This window comes from Coenobita brevimanus, chromosome 84 (assembly GCF_032717465.1).
Source record: "Coenobita brevimanus isolate Jiangsu-jjx chromosome 84, ASM3271746v2, whole genome shotgun sequence".
In the NCBI taxonomy this organism is placed as follows: domain Eukaryota; kingdom Metazoa; phylum Arthropoda; class Malacostraca; order Decapoda; family Coenobitidae; genus Coenobita; species Coenobita brevimanus.
The window spans coordinates 50,905,322-50,925,203 of record NC_137037.1 but is presented as its reverse complement, the minus strand read 5'-3'; the positions used below and the strand labels follow the sequence as shown (position 1 = coordinate 50,925,203).

Genomic DNA, 19,882 nt, shown 5'->3' with positions numbered 1-19,882 from the left:
ATGGAACATATTTTGTCCTCCACATAAAGTTGCTGACTGTAATGTGTGATGCAGGCAGACCATACCTGAAAACCACAGATGTTCCATAAATTACTTTCATAAGTAGGGACTTTCATTCCATTTTGTGATTTTAGGTTTAAACATAAGACCCTAGATTTAATCTTGGGATATCCATTTTTGCAGATATGTATAATTACTATTGTATGTTGTGTGGCAGCTTAAGAACTACATCATTTGAATGATGGATATTTCATGATGGATACAGCAATAGAATATTTCATGAAGGATAATAAAAAATGAGAATGAGTCAGTGGAATGTGCATTTTTTCATGTGAGTGCATTCAAGTACTTGGGTAGTGTGATGAGTAAGGATGGAACTTTGGGGGATGAAGTACGTGAAAGGGTACAGCAGGGAAGGAAGGTTGTTGGCACACTGAAAGCAGTGATGAGAAATAGGGAGGTGAGTATGGAAGTTAAGAAGTCACTGCATGATGGTATTGTGATCCCTACCCTGACGTATGGAAGCGAGGCGTGGACCTTGCAAGAGGGGAACAAGTCAAGAGTGAGAGCAGTGGAAATGAGTTACTTGAGAGGAGCATGTGGAGTGACATGGAGGGACAGGTTGACGAATGAAGAAGTGAAGGAACGTTGTGGGGTAGATGTGGATGTGGTTGAAAAGATTAGGAGAAATACACTGAGGTGGTTTGGACATGTGGAGAGGATGGAGAATGAAAGACTGACTAAGAGGGTGTATGTAGGTGAGGTGGAGGGAGGGAGAGGGAGGGGTAGACCGAGGATGAGGTGGAGGGATGGAGTTGAGAGGTATATGAGGGAGGGGGTGAGTTGGGGGAGGGGAGTCAAATGGTGGGTGACAGAGTGACTTGGAGGCGTTTTGTCTGCGGCCACCCTTTGCGGGATTAGGGCGTCGGGCTATAGATAGATAGATAGATAGATTGCATAAAATGTTACAAATACTAGAATACTTTTTTGAAAATCAGAGCTTACTCCACCAGTATATAAATTTTGTAGAATTGACAGTAGTGTGTGTTTCTCATCAGGTTGTCAATAACATCCGTAACCACTCCTCGTACTGCACGGACACCGTCCTCATGCTTAACATCAAGAACCTCATCATGCTGTTTGCCCACACACTACAGGTGCTCCTTTTATAGTGTATTTTCAGAAATACTCCAGCTAGTTCTCCGTCTGTCATGTTGTCCTGTTTACTTGGTTTTTGGACCCTACCTTACCCCATCCTTGGGTGGGAATAAGAGTTTGGAATGGTAATGATGTTGATGATAAATATTGATTATTACAGTACAGTTATAATGATGGTAATTAAAGCTAGTATAGTTGGCTTATTTTACAAAGTGATGAACTTTAGTAGTTGAGACACTGTTAGGTTCAAGGGTTATTAATTTTAGTTATGTCAGTAGTAGCTCTAGTAATTGAGGTGGTTTGTGTTGCAGAATTATGGCTATGGGGTTACGCCGCTGCACACACTACTGCTGGAGGTAAAAGATCATTACAATGAGGTGCTGATGCAGAAGTGGGTCCAGGTATGTATCATGTTTCTATTTAGTACACCTCCCTAAGCAGCCACTGGTATGCCATAATTCCTAATATTACAGTTTTACTTGGAGATCTTTGTGCTCATTTTTGTTGCTTGGCCATGTGTAGAGAATGGAGAATAGGAGACTGACTATGAGAGTGTATGTGAGTGATAGGTGGGTAGGGGGAGCCTTAGGATGAGGTGGAGGGATGGGGTGAAGAGGTATATGAGGGAAGAGGGTGTGAGATGGAGAAAGGGTATCCTGATAGCAGACGACATGGTGACATGGAGGCAGTTCATTTGTGGCCACCCCTTATGGGGTTAAGGCATCTGGCTATAAGTAAATATAGATTTTTTTTGTTAGTTCTTCTTTTTGTTCTAGAAATATTTTTATTTAAAAGTTCATTCACATCTATGAAGATGATCTGTGAATTCTCCCAGTTTACAGCATCCAGTGTATGGAAAAAAGTGTGATATTTTGGAACACATACTTAACCCCTCCGTGGCTGAAGGTCTGGAATTTTCTGTGCACACCAGGCCGACGCTGGGGCCATTTTTTGAAGTTTCGAAATTTGATTTTTTTCTTGCCATATTGAAGAGAAAGTTCAGATGCACCTAACAGTGCAATCCCAGCTTCCTAGACGCATTTTATTGCTTGCAATGGAGCGTGGAAGTTGCAGAAATATCAGTAACTGATATCCGCCGCCCAGGGGCTTGCCGCAACGCAGCTGGGTAGGTGGTGTTATTTTTTTTTTTTCCCCTCCCAAAACAATATGAACGGTGCTGAAATGTTGTGCATATATGAGATATGATGATATTGAATGACGGTACACAATCTGTTAGGAATGGCTGGAAAAAAAAATTATGTATACTTTTGCACCTTTTTGATATATGTTTATGGTAGTTTCGAGTTATTTTTTGTTATCCTTGTGCCCATGCTTGGAAAAGGGAGCTAAAGAGTTGAATTTTCGGTCCTAAATGAGAAAACTGCACGTCCTCCAAGGTTAGACTCTGCCACAGGACAATAAATTGGAGGGTCAGATCCAATTAGCAATGTGGAGGTTGAGTCGCAACTTCGAGCTCCCACACCACGAGCATGGGTAAAAATAAAATCGTAATGCAGTTTAAGAAGTCTAATTATTACGAATACAGATACAAAGCAGAAATAAATAAGTTTACAGACGGGGGAAAATGTATTTTTTCCGAAATATGTTCATCTTTCTCTATCATTTTACGTTCATCTTTATCATTTTACCTTGTTATTTTTGCAATATATATTGCTGTCTCATAAACAGGGTGGTTGTATGTGTTTTGCAAGGGAGGAAAAAGATTGTATTTTCTGTCTGGGTCAAGATAATGGGTGTAACTATGTGTTTTTAGGCATGTCCACGAGCGAAAAAATCGTACATCCACTCGTCATGACAGCAGGTGGTGAACTGACAGATGATATGTGAGAGGGTGAAGTCAAGGTCAGTATCATGTCCCAGATTTTCATTCACTTCCCAAAGGTTTTCACAATTTTCTACAAGTTGCACTGCATCAGATGATCCAAACCATTACAACAAACCTGAGCAAATAGGTAAAGATCATCATCATCCAATCCTATGTTGCCCCACAGAGAAGCGTAGGAATCCGGGGCTAGGCAAGTTGGTCCCGACATTTAAGATGAGAGTGACCAGCCTCACTCATCCGTGAGTGGCATTACATGAGCAGTCAACCCCAACCATCCCTTGGACATAACCTTCACCGGCTCAATCCGATTGGAGCGCAATGATTACCCACTAAACCACCAGGCGCCAAAATTTGGTTATATGGTTACCACCCAACGTAATAAATGGTTTCCTGGTGTACAGGAAACCATTTGGCTTGTCACTCAGTGTAGTCACCCACAGGCAGAAGGACGAGGAAGGAATGAAGGAAAGAAAGACCGAAGAGGGAGTGTAAAGTTACTCGTAGGCAGAAGGACAAGGAAAGAATGAAGGAAAGGAGAACAGAAGAGGATGGAAGGAAAGAAGGATGGAGGAGAGGAAAGGGCTGACACCTGACAGCAGCACTACATCGAGTGAATGGATGGTGAGCGCCCCCACCTACCATACCAAGACAAAAATGTATTTTTCACTTATTATCATGTCTTTTTTGTATGTGCCAGTATTACTTCATAATCATAAGCAGGTGGTTGTGTGTGATTTGCAAGAGAGGACAAAGATGATATGTTCTGCCTGGGTCAAAATAATGGGTGTAGTGGTGCTTGTTTAGGCATGGCTAGGAGCGAATAAATCGAAAATCCACTCATCACAGCAGCAGGCTTTGAACTGCTTGATGAGGTGTATGGGAGTGTAGGGTAGGTCAGTGTGAAGACGTTCAGAACGTTCGTTCACTCCCCAAAAATTTTTGCAGTTTTTTATAGGCCGTGCTTAAACGACGCCTGCAGCCATTGATCGGCTAAACGTCATTCAACGCCAGCGGCCACGGAGGGGTTAACGTAAGGGTGGTCCATAAATCGTGCCCCACTAGAAACTCACATGGGGGTGTCTTATATCTTGCAGAGACAGTTCTTTCTGCTGATGTGGATGTGGTAGTAGGGGTAAGAAATTACTAAGTGATGCATGTTAAGCACTGGCAGTGCTTGCTGAATTATCCTAGCAGCAGATAAGAAATTGTATGGCAAAGTGGAAGCAGTGTTATATATGGACCATCCTGAATAGGAGACTGCCTGCATTTTTCAGGTGTTCCGTGACATTTTTGAGAAGGACAACTACCACCCGATACAAGTGGAGACAGCAGAGGAGTACGAGCACATTGTTGAGGTGTTCCCATACAAAGATGCAGCGTTGGAGAAGGCGCCATTCCCTAAGAGGTTCCCATTCAGCCTTATGGTGCCCAAGGTGTACAAACAAGTCAAGGTCTTCATCACTGCTTGCCTGGATTTCTCAGAGGACTTGAACCTGAGGTAGAGAGTTTATTACTGTATACTCCATTTACTTTCACTTGGATTAGTGGTAGGTGGTGGTGACCATCATCCACTCACTTGATGTAGTGCTCCCTACTTCTTTCTTCACCATTTTCATTCTGTTTCTTTGTCTGCCCTCCTCTCTTCCTACTTCTCCCATTCCTTCCTGTCGCTTTTTATTACTCTTCTTTCCACTCAGAGTGGCACTGCCTTGAGTAACAAAACTGATGGTTTCCTGTGACTTAGGAAACCATTTACAGTGCTGGGTGGTAACCATATAATCAGATTGCAGGGTGGAGAGGAGCCTGCTAAGTTGCCCCTGTTAACTGGGTGTAGTAATGCAAATGGAGCATTCACCCAGGAATGAATCCTCCACACTTTTTCCTACGCCTCACTGTGGCGAGTCATTGTCAACCACAAGGGACCATTGGTTCACTGCACAGGATGATGCTGTAGAGACAATTGTTTGCCTGCAGTTGATGGGTCTGCATGGCCAGACAGACTGGGGTTTATCAACAACAACAACTTTAACTTGGCCTATAGTTGAAATCCCTTCCTCCTGGGTTGTTTCTGAGTTTACAAATCAGCCAGTCTGTTGTTAAGATACTGAGATACATATGAGAAGGATGTGAAAGAAAATGTGCATGTCAAGTAAACATTATTCCCAAATAGTTTTTCCTGAAGAAGCAGCAGCAAAACTGGTTAGGAATATAATCACCTCGACACACCCATGTTTTTTTCTACCTCCTCTCCACAGACAAAACATGAATGTGTAAAAATGAGTGTATTTCCTACTAGTTTGCCCCAAACAAGTGGTAGCAAAACTAGCTTGGCATATGTTCACCTCTACACACCCACATTTTTTTTCCATCTTCCCACAACCAATCTTCTGTTAACAGAGATGGTAACTGCACTATACTCTTTCCTTTGCAGTCAGACAGAGAAAGAAGACATGGTACGTAAATCCACCAACTTGCTGTTAACACGGACACTGAGTGGATGTTTAGCCACGCTAATCAAGCGACCAGGACTGCGCCTCCTCCAGCTCATCCAGATCACCATAAACACACTCCACCTCGAGCATGCTAATGTCCTCCTCGAACACTATGTGGCAAAGATCACAGGGTATGTGCTTAGTTAAACCTTTTTCATAATAGGTTAGAAAAGTAACTTGAAAATTCTGAAGGGGAAGTGAGTGGGGATTGAGGTGGTTGGATGGATTACCGGGATGTAAGGAGGAAAATATGGCAGGCATTTGGCACCCCCATTATTATCATGAAAGTTGACTGGATTGCTCAGTTTAACCAATGACGTTATTTACATCATCCGCAAAACTCCCGTAAGCTGGCTGATGATGTTATTTACATCAGTGTAGTAAAATATTTGCCAAAAATCCATTTATTGTTCGATGTTCATGCTACTAAGTTTAAAATGTGTGCAAGTGTCTTCCCATTAGAGACTAAAATGAATGAAGTAGCACACTAAATATTGTCTGAAATAAAGATCATCATCATCATTATCATCATTATCATCATCATCATCATCATTATCATCATCATCATCATCCGGACCTCCTTTCACACATTAGGGCAGGGTGAGGAGTAGCAGCATCCAGACAGCCTAAGTTTGCTCATTTCAATGGGCCATGCTTCCATTCACTCATCATTCAACCCCATGGAATCCTGGCTCCATCAGATAGGCCAAACAACTTTCACCACGTTCTGTAGCTTCACACATACCTATCTGATAGAGTCAATCCGAACGCTGTCACATTAACCTTCCGCGTCCCAACCGATTTTTCAGCACTGCCCCCCTCCCCTGACGAGGGGTAGGGGAAGGTCTCTCACATGTGCCTACCAAAAATCACCCGCGAAACTTGAAAAATGGGCAAATGATGGATCTCGCAATTGCAAAACGTATGGATACGTCGTCGGGTGTCACTGTGACAAAAGTGGGAACATAGCCATACGTCGTCGGGATGCCTCGGGTTATAACGGGGTGCCAGACCCCAGGTTATGCGCTGCATCGCACAAAATTCAGCCCGCCAGCTCAGTCTCTTGTCAGTCCTTCATCCTCGCCAACTTCCATACCTCTTCCTTACACACTCATCCACCATATCCCTCCATCTTCTTCATGGCCTACCTCACTTCCTCCCTCCTCCAAATTTGCTCACATATACCTTTTTCACCACTCTGTTGTCATCCATTCTCTCCACATGACCATACTATGAGTTTAAATATATACGAGACCATGCTGATAGAGTGCACCTGGCCTTCCTTATGCTGTATTTATGGTGTTATTAATAGTAATGTCGGTTGTTTGCTCATTATTTTATATATTATTGTAGAACAAACACTTGCGAACAAAGAGGGACTATCATCATCATCATCATCCGGACCTCTTTTCCCACCCTAGGGCAGGGTGAGGAGTAGCAACATCCAGGCAGCCCAAATTTGCCCAATCCAATGGGCCACGCTTCCATTCACTCACCATTCAAGCCCCCAGAATCCTGGCTCTATCTGATACCTCCAAAACATTCACCACGTTCTGTAGCTTCGCATAAACATATCCAATAGAGTCAGTCCGGTCGCTGTCATGTTAAAATGGGGTGCCAAATCCCTTATCATGCGCGTCACCTCACAACATTATCCAGCCAACTTGATCTCTTGTCAATCCCCTAGCGTCACTGATATCCAAACCTCTCTTCCACACACACACATCCATCATATCCCTCCACCTACTTGGCCTATTTCGCCTCCTCTCTCCTTCAAATTTGCTCAGATATACCTTTTTCACCACTTTTATTGTTATCCATTCTCTCCACATGACCATACCATCTCAGTACACTCTCTTCGATTCTGGTGTCTGTAGACTTCCTCACCCTACACCTTTCATGAATCACATTATTTTGTATCCAACCACTCTCTGTACTCCACATACATTCCCCATCAGTCCCACCTCCACTGCTGTCACTCTTGACTTTTCATTTTCATGTTACACCATAGTCTCACATCCATATGTTAAAGTTGGCACAAACACTCCTTCACGTAAGCCTCGTGAAGCTGCAACACTCAAGCCTCTGTTTCTTATCGAGGCCTTCATTGCACAAGCTACTTTCCTTCCTTGAAAATAATAGCACAAATAAATAAAGTTGAAAATAAAGAAAGACCATAAACATGTACACAAACTGTCTATATTTTTTCACATGCCATTGTACATTGTTATACTATTGGTAATGCTGGTATTCTGTTCAACCATGTGTACATATATCCGTATAGAAAAATCTTTTGTTAAATCTGTCGCTAACAGTTTGATACTAAAATGAATAATGTAGCGTGAAAAATAAGGTCAGAAATGAGAAAAGAGTATAAACATTTGCGAGTGACTACGCGGTGCCTGGCAACCCCCAGCCGACCTTGGGATGTAGCAGGGCACGTGCGTGGGGCTGGCCAAAGTATTATTTGCATCTGTAAAGAATAGGGTGAAATGAAGTTAAAATTTCTAGGGTTTGAATAGTGAGTGAATGAATGCATGTCCCATTTCAACGGCATGCTGTTAATTAGTTCTCCCTGTCATATTTTTCTCTCTCCTTGCTTTTTGGGCCTTACCTTACCTTGTCCTTAGGTGAGAAATAGGGGTTAGAATGATGATGATCAACAGCCACTGAAATTGTTTACATTATGTTCTCTGTAGGAGTATAGAGGACAGCAGTAAACCAGGCCTGGGAAGACTGCAAGGAAAGGCCATGTTCAAGGATATTCGAGGGGAGGCAGAAGAGCAAATCTACATAGCATTACGGAACAAGATTGACGAATTCTTGGAGTTGGCATCATATGATTGGATGATGGCTGAACCTCGGGGCACATCCTCCTCCTATGTCACCGATCTCATTGCCTTCCTCAACTCCACCTTCACTGCCTTCACCAATCTCCCTGTAGGCTATCATACGTACTTTACTATGTTTTAAGATGCTGGGGAGGGTTACATTCATGCTGTGGAACTGATATGATAACCCAGTATCACGGCTACCTGGTTACAAAAATATCCCTTAGCTCCCACCCTCTCCCCCAAAGGGATGGTGGTGAACTGCAGGAGAGGGGCAGCTTCAATCTGCCATCCACTGGGTTAATATCCAGATGAGCCTAGGGCCATAACAACAACTGTTTTCATAAAGTATATATCCCATAGCTTAAGATTTGAGAATAAGATCCTTCATAGTTGTGTGATAGAGAGTGGTTAAATGGAAGGGTAATGCAGTACTTTTACATACTGGTGCGTGTCAGATATTGACTGTTTAGATTCAATTTTGAAATAACAAGTCTTTTGTCTATTGATAATCTAATATATATATATATATATATATATATATATATATATATATATATTTTTTGTGTGGCTAATTTGGACACATTGTCCAATAATGAACAGATATTATTCTGTGGAGGTGGAGTTTCTTGCATACAGTGTTAGTGACAATTATTTACTATTTGTATCGTAATGAGTGTATATTTCTTATGTTGAGGTGAGAGTGGCACAGACAGCTTGCATGTCTGCGTGCCAGCATGTTGCTAAATCGTTGATGGCAATGTTGCTGAGTGAGGATGTGAAACAGATGTCACTGGCTGCACTGGAGCAGGTCAATCTTGATGTCATCCAGTGTGAACGTGAGTATACTTTCTTTGGTTGAAGGTCATCATTGTATATTAATTAGCATGTACTTCAACAGCTTGTTCTTTGTGGTATGGAAGAAGTCAGTGAAACTACAGTATATTGGTGATTGAGAAAGAAGAAAAGGACTTAAGAAAGTGAGAGGTATGTTTGTAAAGGCAGAGTTGGTGTGGTATGGAAGGAATGGGTGGAGCAGTACACTAATGAGAATGAAGAAGAGGAGTGTGTGAGTGAGAGGTATGGGAAGGTAAAGAAGTCTGGAGGTGATTCTGTTACAGCCATGCTGTATCTTGGGTCCCAAGAGGGATCAAGGTGTAAGTGATGATGATGATATTTATTTGACTGTTACAGAGTTTGCTGCCTTTGAACCTGTGGAGGGCTTTGAAGAGGGTGCACTCCTGATGTGTTTCTCAGACCTGCGGCAGCTGCTGGACCTGTTCATGACGGAGGACTGGTCTACGTACTTCCATGACTATGGCTCGGAGGATTCCAAATACCTACGTGTCAGTCCTCATAGTGCCATTATTGTGGTGGAGAAGTAAGTATGTGAGGTGGGACCAGGCTTCTTGGGACTAGAATGGTGAGTGAATGACATGCTGTTGGGTGGTCCTCCCACTATTATGATTTTCTGTTTCATCATCAGTATCATTATCGTCATCTAGTCCTGCTGCGGATGTCACTGATTGCATTGCGCAGTTGACCCTTGTGCGGTGTGGTGCGGTGAGGATCTGTCCGTTCTCCCCTTTGGGGCTAAGATGCGAATGAATGTGTTTGAATGGATGAGTAAATGGGGAGAGTGTCGTCCTGTCTCGGCTACCTCACTTTCCTTGGGGGAAGTAGCCTAGGTATATAGATAGATAGATAGATAGTCCTGTGTTGTCCCATGAGGAGCGTAGGAGCCCAGGACTAGGCAAGTTGGTCCTGACATTTAAGATGAGAGTGACCAGCCTCACTCATCCCTGAGTGGCATTATGTGAGCAATAAACCCCCACCACCTCTTGGATAGAAACCTGCACAGGTTTAGTCCAATTGGACTGCTTTAATTACCCATTAAACCATCAGGTGTCATAATTTGATTATATGGTTACCACCCAGCATAGCAAATGGTTTCCTGGTGTACAAGAAACCATTTGGCCTGTCACTCAACGTAGAGTCACCCGTAGACAGAAGAAAGAGGAAAAAAAGAAAGACAGAAGAGGTAGTGTAAAGTCACCCATAGGCAGAAGGAAGAGGAAAGAATGAAGGAAGTAAAGACAGAACAGGAAGGAAGAGAGGAAAGGGCAGTCACCCAAGTTATGTAGAGTTCATACTTCCATGACTATGGCTTAGAGGATTCCCAAGTACTTGCACATCACACTTCATGTTTTTTTTTTTCACTTGGAGAACTGAGTATGATGGCCAGGTGGTGTATGAGTTAAGTCACGCCAACTGGATGTGTTCCATAAGGATCTGTTTGAGGAGTGGTCAAAGTCTATTGCTCATGTAATGCCACTTGGTTTAGTGAGGCTGGTCACACTTGTCTTGAATGCCAGGACTAAGTTTCTTAGCCCCAGGCCTCTATGCTCCTGGTAGGGAAGTAGAGAAATGATAATAGATAGCTAGAAGTATATTTACATTCCATACTTCTTTTATATCTGTGTATCAATACTCATAGTGCCATTATTGTGGTGAAGTATGGAGTATTTATTGTTGTTTAGGGATGAATGAGTGTGTGGTCCATTTCATTGGGCATGCTGTACATTATTTCTCCCACTGGCATGTGTTTCTCTTCTCTTGCTTTCTAATCCTACCATACCCCATCTTTAGGATCCAAGTATCTGCATGTCACTTCTTAGTGTGGTGAAGTTAGTGTGCAGTATTTATTGTTATTGCCTCAGATATGTCTTACACTGGTGCAGGAATTCTTTTGTGATGTGGCTGTATGGTTTTCTAGCACCACTTCCTTACCAGTTTATTTCTGCTAATGGCAGATTAATAGGTATGTCCAAATTGGAAAGATATAAATAATATACAAGAGAGTAATAAGGTTAGTATGCAAAATAACTAAAGAGCTGATAGTAATTGATGAGCCTTATTTAAGGGGTCGAAATGAGTTTCCTGGTTCCTAAACAGATCAACCCTAAAGTCTGACTGCAGTTGATCAGCAGCTTAGCTGAAAGTCCTTAGGGATCTTTGTCAGGTTAGGGCAAGCTTGTTGTGGTATGACTATTCCCACTTACTGTTGCAAATTCTGGATTCATTCAGGTTGAGGGAAGGTGAGAAGCGTGGGATGTTCTCCATACTGAAGAGGAGTGACAAGAAGAAGCTTTTGGAGACAGTACTGAAGCAGCTGAAACAACTGACTCAACAACAAACATCCTGATACCTCCCTCCTCCTCTAATCTGTCACAACCTGATGTCCTTCCAAGTGCAGTGTCTTACTTTCATCATACCTCACTTTATTTCCTACTGTAATCATATCTTACTTCATTCTTTACTTCAGTTATACCTTTCTTTATTACTGGCCTAATAGTCTACCATGTTTAGCACCCATATACCACCTTTCTCCTTTAATCCTGTGATGTCCTTTCAAATGTGGTGTTTTACCAGTATTTTGATGGCACCTTAATTTGGGCCATCTTTCCATGTTACAGTATATAGTCTCTTGTATTGTACCTGTTCTATCTTTCAGTTTGTTAGTTTCTCTTGTTCCTTGTATAGTTAACCCCTTCAGTCCAATGATGTATTATTAAAATAATATTCTTGCTGTTTGTAGATTGCTTCAGTGGGCTTAGGACAATTTTTTCAAACTGATGAGGTTAGAAATAACCATCATTATATTAAGTCTCTTTTCATTTGACATAACTGGTCCTCTCCCACAACATGAATACTATATTGCGGTTACATGAAGTTCAGTGAGCCATAGTTTTGAGGTAGGAATGAGTCTTGGTTACTAGTCAAATCAGCCTTCCAATCTGACTGCACTTGGCTATCAACTGATTTGAAAAGTGTCGGGTTTTTACCAAGTTAGAACAAATGCACCATAACCCATTTATAACCAGAGGTCCTCTCCATATTGGGTAATATCATGTGGTGTTTGCAAGAATAATATGAAGAAGTTAATTATATGAGTGAAGGGGTTAATCTTGAAATGATGCAGTGTTAATTTATACTCTGTCAATTTACAGAGCATTTATTATAATATCTCTCTCACAAGAAAGCATTTGAAGCTTTAATAGTACAATACACTTTTGTTTGATGTTTAATACCTTCCATTCTATGATGTATTTTTTTTTATTTTATACGTATATTGCTCTCTCCAGATGACTTTTTACCGAGGATAGGCACTTCAGTCGAGAGGATTGGATATAGCCTGCATTAACCCCCCCACTACAACAGTCACCCTTACATTGAATAAATTGTAGTGGTGACTTTATTAGAATGAGAAATACATAGAGTAAAAGGATTAACCTATTCAAGGGAGGGGATGGGGGGGGGTCTTTTTAATTAATTTTATTCTTACCATCCCCTGATGTTTATTCAGCTTAGGAGAGTCCTTTTTTAAATTGGAGAGGTTAGATATAGCCTTCATTAATGCCAAGAGATGCTTTCCAAGTTGAAGAAAAAGTGTTTCATGGTAGCTTGCGTCTCATGAAATATACAGTATATCACAGGATTCATGGGGTTAACTAATTCACATGATGGATGTCTCTCATTTAATTATTGTCATCTGATTATTTTATTTTGCCTAGGGTAAACATTTTGAAATGGAGATGTTTTATATAATCTGAATAAAACCCAGTTTTACCTGGGATATTTCATATCCATATAACCATCTATACCCTTAATCCTGGAAGGGATGGCCACAAATGAATCACTTCATTTTCACCCTGTCCTTCAATATCAGGCTTTCCTCTTTCCAACTTCCATCTTTCTAAGTTTAATAAACTAGTCTGATACCAGACAGAACAAGCTAAAAAGGGTGTCAATGGATTAAAGGGGTTGCCTTTTTTTTTACTTTGGTGATGTCTTTATTTTACTCTTGCTACTACCAGAAGATAATCATTAGGAAGTTCCACTTGTGAAAGGGTTATTGAAGGCTGTATCGAGCCATTCCAGTTTGAAAGTCCTGCTGAAGTCTAAGCTGAATAAAGCCATCAGAAAGTGGCAAAAATGTTATGAAAAAGGCTTGTGTGGATTCAGTGGGTTAGGGAATTGGAGAACAGCAATTTTCTTGTTCCTTCACCTTTACCATGAAGGGTGAATATTTCCTAATTTTCATTGACATTCCCATTTGTCCCAGTGTTTCTGTATACGGTATACTGGTATATGTGTATAGTGTCAGTTTTGCATTTTTCTCCTTTGTTTTTTCATTTTTCATTGAAGTTGTGGAGCTGAAAAGGGACATCATGCAGTGACAATGATATAGCCTAGTGATTGTGTTGCTTGATTATACAGATTTCTTTCAGCTTCCTCCCTCTCCTCTGAAAGGAGAATGGTGGCTTGCAGGAGGGCATCTTCCACATATAGTCCAGTGAGTTCAGTCAGATGAACCTGGGGCCATAGCAACAGCTTTAAAATAGTCCCATTTTCTGCCTTAATTGTTTTAGATGGTGCATACATGATTATTTATTTTTCAGTAATGTAAGGCAATATACCTGATTTCACAATAATGGGCAGTATCTTTCTTGAATGGCAAGATATTAATATATTATTTGATATGTAAATATGTAGGAAATTCCACATGTGTATTATCTAATTAAATATATTATTTGAAATAGCTTTATGATTCCATGAATTATGCCACAGTTACATTATGTAGCTGGTGATATTACTTTTGCCAAGACAGCTTCCTCATACAGTTTTTTTTGACATCTGGTGGGGTGGTCATAAGTAAAGGCGCTCCAATCAGGTGTGGCCCATAAGGGACTACTTGTAAGGGGAAATTGGGGTTTAGTGTTCCCTTAAGGACATGCTATACATCCATCTAATCACTGTCATTCCTGTATGTTTGAGCCTACAAATATCGTCTTCCTTTACTGCCCAGGTCTCACTGCTGTAACGACATTACACTCCTAACACAGGCTGCAAACATTGATCCCTCAGCACGGAGGGAGAGCCCTCTCAGTGTTAGGAGAGGCAACAGTGCCCTGAACTTCCTCCAACCACTCCTTACCCTAACCAAAGAGCTAGTTCTAGACCCACCTCTAGCACATAACATGTCCTCAAATAACAGAATTCCTTTACATGCTTATGAGACTTCAGCAATATCAATTCTCTCATGCCTGACAATCTCTGTGTGCTCTCCCCGACACTGCACAAACAGCATCAGCATTATTTTGCAGTCTACCTCTAATACCACAGCATCTCTTCTGCACCTGCTTATCACCAACACTGCACAAACTAGAGTTACTTCCTACACCCTTGTGGCAAGCTGCACATAGCCACCATCCCTCTGCCATGACAGTACCACCACCAGTCCTAGTTATCATTACTTTTGTTTTATTTGCATTTACTCTCCAATCCATGTACCCCATTCTGTCTCTCCATTTCCTAATTCTTTCCTTTGCTTTCCTTTGATTCTCTGCAGTCAACACCAGGTCATCAGCATACATTATCTCCAAAGGGAGTCCATTTCTGAAGTCACATGAGAGCTTCAGTCACCATGACAAACAGTAAGGGGCTCAAGACTGTCCCCTGATGCACACCAATGTTCACAGAAAACTCACCACTCAAATCTCCATTCACTCTCAGAGCTAATGTCCTAGGAGAGGACTCACCCTCTCACCTGGGTGTGAGCACCCACATACATAGCCACAGTCACTCGAACCAGTCACTCTTTGATCCCAAGCTTTCTCCTTGCCCACTACATCACATTCCTGAGGACTCTGTCAAAGGACTTCTCTAAGTCAACAAAAACAAAGCTCAGCACCCTTTAAATTTATTTCACATGACATTAAGGAGATCTGATATGTGCAGTCCAGTCCTGTTTTTTCAGATCATCTATCTAGCTTTTTCTGTTACTTTGTTACAGTTGCTTCTTGGTTGATGGATAAATATCATGGATGGATCCAAGGGTATTGCCCTTGTTGCCCTAGAAACTACCTTGGTTTTTCACACAGATAGTTTACAGTACTCTGTATATATAGATTGCATCTTGTATTAGCTGTTATGTTTATTACTTCCATACAGGTACAAACCATCCTTCACTGAAAGAAAGGGAATACTGAACCCCCATTATTTTGGAAACTGATATGGGCAACACTTCAAAAATATTCCCGGATCTGCTCCTGATTATTCATCTTTTCAAAGCTCCTTATTTAGTAGGTGATCTCTTCATGCTTCATGAAATCATTTTGTAATATGCTTAGTACTGAAGGAAAATATGCAAACTGCTTTAAGTTTGTTATAATTTGATTATGATTCTTGTACAGAAGCTTTATTACTAACGTGACTTTAGATTCTAAGAGTGTACAGATTCTTAGTAAATAAATGTACTGTTATGTTGATCAAAGTTTGTGTCCAGATGATATACATTACAGCAGCTTAATATACAGATGATGGAAAGGGTTTGGGACATCGTCAAGACAAATGTGTTATAGAGTGTATAGGGAACTGGCGTGGTCTGTCTGACCATTATGTAGTAGTACCAAGCAAGGTATACCATGTAAAAATAATTCATAACAGAGGTAGAGGAAGGGGAGGAAGCAGATGTTGCAATGACAGTTGAAAGAATTGAAGGAAGGAGTTGTTGGAAAGTTAGTAGAAGAGTTGCAGGTGGGGTATAGGACGTGGAGAAACAGTTGGACTGATATAACATGGAACAAATGTGGGAAGTAGGAGTTATTGTAGCTTTTCACGTTAACTTGGTCCAGATTTTCCTCCTATTGCAGCATATTTCACTTGGCTGAATAACAGAGAAAGGTAATATAGTAATACAGCTGTGCTTCCTTTCCTTAGTACATCTTCATGACTAGCATTGTTCTAGTGTTAACCCATTGTCATACTGTAACTTGGTATTCAAGATGGAGAGGTGTTAATTTTGGTCTAATTTAGAGTAAGAAGACTATAGTTCTTCATGGTTGTTCAATCTGTATATGGATGGGGTTATAAATGAGATAAAGGTAGGGCAATGGATGTTGGAGTGGCATTAATGAGAAAGGGCAGTGTTTGGTAATTCCCAGTACTAGTTGCAGATGATCAGCTAGTCAGGTCAGGTGCGGGTAAGGGGATGGGTCTGTTATGATGTGGCAGGGGTAAACCAGTTCTGCTGTCGGGCCCTGCTGTGGATGTCACCGATTGCATTGCGCAGTTGACCCTTGTGCGGTGTGATGCGGTGAGGATCTGTCCGTTCTCCCCTTTGGGGCTAAGATGCGAATAAATGTGTTTGAATGGATGAGTAAATGGAGAGTGAGTCGTCCTGTCTCGGCTACCTCCCTTTCCTTGGGGGAAGCAGCCTAGGTATATAGATAGATAGATAGATAGTTGCAGATGAGCCTGTATTGTTAAGTGAAGACGAAGGGGAACTTCAAGGCTTGGTGAATGAGTTTGGAGAGTGTAAGAAACGGAATATAAAGTTGAATGTAGGGAAGAGTAAAGTTTTGGTCTTCAAGAGAAATGAAGTCACTATACAGGTAGTGTTAGCCAGGGTCTCTTGTGCTAATGCCCCGCCCTCTTCCAGCTCTACTCGTTACTGATTGGTTGAGATAATTATTCTTCTTGATGGGATAATGGGCCTGTAATGCTAGGTGTTTTAGGGTCGGCCTTCCGTCCCTAGAGCACCTAGTGAGTAGCTGGGTTCTCTTTCTAGACTAGAGCTTAGACAAATAAGAGAGAGGCAGGACACAAAAACTCAAGGCAACACCTTACATGTGTATTATTAAATCTTATGCAGGAACGAGCAGATGTCACAAATACAAACCAGCTGGACAATTATAATCCTTGGGCTGCAGATATGGAATAATAGTATCATGCAGGATACTGTATAGGACCAGATTGGTTACGGGGAACGATACTTGAGCTAGACACTTATGTTGGTGGGGGAGTCTAGATTTCCTAGGTTGGTGGTGGTGGCTGTCTCGATTTGCCAGGGTAGCATTAATATTTTACACTGGGCCTAAGCGTGACCTTATCGAGACGTGCCGTCACTGTTGCATAGCATGTTCACTGTACCTTGGGCCGTAGATCACTTTTACATTACTATGTACCCGGGTGGAGCTGGCGGTACTGGAACTTCAACTCAGGGGCCTATGTATGATCTTCACTGTCTTACGGTGGCACTGTACACTATGGTAGGACTGTCCTTCACTGTCTTACTATTGCACTATCTTTTCTACCACTTTCTTTTATGCTCTAACCACCGGCCCACTTTTCTCTGTCACTCCTACACTGTCTGTATGCTGCGTGTGTTCACTTTCACTCACTGTCAGGTCGGACGTGTCACAGTTAGGCGCAGGGGCGGCGACGGAGTCTCAGCCTCCCTGCTGACGGGGCTGGGATCCGCCAGGGGCGGCTAGGTCCCGGGGGTGGGGGACAGCTCGTAGGGGCGTCCTCTCTCGTCCAGGGTTGCTGGGGGTGTAGGGGCCCCGAGGCTTCTGGGCTCGGGGTGGGAGTCCGGCCCTCTGGGCTGGGGCCAAACAGTCGCCTGAACTTCTGAGTCGGGCGCCTAACGGAGGATGAGGATCTCTGGCATCTGGGTGCAGGGAGGTCCCACCCGGGAGTCTGAGGGGCGGTCAGGAGGCTGCGGTTCCCACAAGTCGGGGACGCCATCAGGAGTGAGCTGTAGCGTCAGCTGGCATCGGGGTCCGTCAGGGGCATCACCACCGGCTGTAGGGAGAAGAGCCTGGTGGTGGTCACAGGGCCTCTCCAATACTCCTCCAGGCTGGGGGCTTCCTTCAAGTCGTGGGTAGGTGGACCGGGCTCAACATCTGACAAAGGAGCAGCTTCAGGCTGTCTCTGGCGGTAGGGTCCGGCTACTGGCCGTGGCTGTCTCGGGACACCTTCAAAGTGGCTACTGTCTGCGTCCTGCAGAAGGGTAGAGCGGCTACAGGCCAACCCTCCGGGGGCTCCTTCAGAGCGGCTTCCGGCCATCTCCTGACAACGATGGGAGCGGCTTCTGGCCGTCTCCTGATTGACCTCCGTAGTGGCTTTACGCCATCTCCTGTAGGAAGGTGAGCGGCTACCGGCCGTCTCTTCAGGGGCACCTTCAGAGCAGCTTCCGGCTGTCTCCTGACGAAGGGCTCCTTCTGGTGGCTTGTTGGGGTCTGTTTTGATGTCCTGCTGCATTTTAGAGCCTTACCACCAAATAGTATCGTATTATTTACTTTTACCACGTTGAGTACACCGCTTCCCGTCCGATCAGCGAAGTTAAGCAATGTTGGGTCTGGTTAGTACTTGGATGGGTGACCGCCTGGGAACACCAGATGCTGTTGGCATCCCTACGTGTCAAGTGGGGTTGGTGGAGGATTAGTGCCCCTCCCTGTAAAACAATTAACTCTAAGCCGTTGGCCACCCCGTTTGGGATACATGGCGTCTGGCAATGGATGGATGGATGGACTTTGAATTCATCTGTATGCAATGGAAGCACTAAAATTTGCTAACTGAATCAAATCAGTTTGAAAAGAGCCAACCCACCTCCTCCCACGACTGCAGCTGAGTTTTTGTGCCAAGAACTCCTACTCGGGTCAATGTGTGAGTGGGCTGGGCCAAGGGGGCGGGGCACAAGCGACTGGCTAACGCTGCCAACAACTCCTACTCGGGCCGATGGGTGTGTGGGCAGGTCCAAGGGGGCGGGGCACAAGTGACGCTAACGCTACCAGTAGATGTACAGTGATGTTGGATGATGAGGAAATGGAAAATATAAGTGCATTTATGTACTTGGGTACTGTGATGAGTAAGGATGGAAGTATGGAGGATGAAGCGCTTGAAAGGGTAAAACAAGGAAGAAAGGTTGCTGGTTCTTTGAAAGCAGTGATAAGAAACAGGGAAGTGAGCATGGAAGTAAAAAAAAAAGTCGCGGCATAACAGTTTTGTGTTGCCAGTTCTAACGTATGGAAGTGAAGCTTGGACATTGTTGGAAGGACACAAGTTAAGATTGAGCGCAGAGGAAATGAGTTATTTGAGAGGAGCATGTGATGTTAAATGGAGAGGCAGACTGACAAATGAAGAAATGAAGGAGCGTTGTGGCGTGGATGTGGATGTGATAGAAAGCGTTAGGAGAAATACATTGAGGTGGTTTGGTCATGTGGAGAGGATGGAGAGCGAGAGACTAATGAGGAGAGTGTATGTGAGTGAGGTGGAGGGGGGAGAGGGAAATGGAGACCAAGAATGAGATGGAGGGATGGAGTAGAGAGGTATATGAGAGAGGAGGGTGTGAGCTGGGAGCAGGGCAGTGAAATGGCAGGGGACCAGGCGACATGGAGGCAATTTGTTTGAAGGATATTTGTATAGCCGAGCAGTGCAGCCGTCAGGTTATACTGGTGCTACCACGAAAAGCCCATGATTGAACGAGAGGCTGATATGGAAGGCAGCAAAGAGGCGAAAGATAAAAATGGCAGAATGTTAGTGGCGAAGAAAGTGAACAAATGGAGAGAGACTAAAGCTGCTGAATGTAGGGAATGAACATAGTGTTAAGGATACCCAGTTCACTCTGACACTGGCCTTAAATTGTCATCTCTTCATCTTGAATAGTCAAGAGCGAGAGCAGTGGAAATGAGTTATTTAAGAGGAGCCTG

At 43.0% G+C, this 19,882-nt stretch overlaps 1 protein-coding gene and 1 pseudogene across 2 annotated transcripts in view; both read left to right on the top strand.

The window, feature by feature from the left end:
• The window catches only part of Sec15 (exocyst complex component Sec15), a 31,997-nt gene extending 19,507 nt beyond the window's left edge, over positions 1 to 12,490 (top strand). For both annotated transcript variants that reach the window (XM_080280268.1, XM_080280269.1), the window contains exons 8-15: positions 1,059 to 1,157; positions 1,470 to 1,559; positions 4,279 to 4,502; positions 5,436 to 5,627; positions 8,196 to 8,436; positions 9,025 to 9,166; positions 9,522 to 9,708; positions 11,415 to 12,490. In XM_080280268.1, the coding sequence (XP_080136394.1) occupies positions 1,059 to 1,157; positions 1,470 to 1,559; positions 4,279 to 4,502; positions 5,436 to 5,627; positions 8,196 to 8,436; positions 9,025 to 9,166; positions 9,522 to 9,708; positions 11,415 to 11,532 (1,293 nt within the window). In that variant the 3' untranslated portion in view covers positions 11,533 to 12,490. The remainder of the gene's footprint in view (positions 1 to 1,058; positions 1,158 to 1,469; positions 1,560 to 4,278; positions 4,503 to 5,435; positions 5,628 to 8,195; positions 8,437 to 9,024; positions 9,167 to 9,521; positions 9,709 to 11,414) is intronic.
• A 5,976-nt stretch (positions 12,491 to 18,466) lies between these two features.
• On the top strand, positions 18,467 to 18,583 carry LOC145410246 (5S ribosomal RNA; annotated as a pseudogene).
• The last annotated feature ends 1,299 nt before the right edge of the window (positions 18,584 to 19,882 follow it).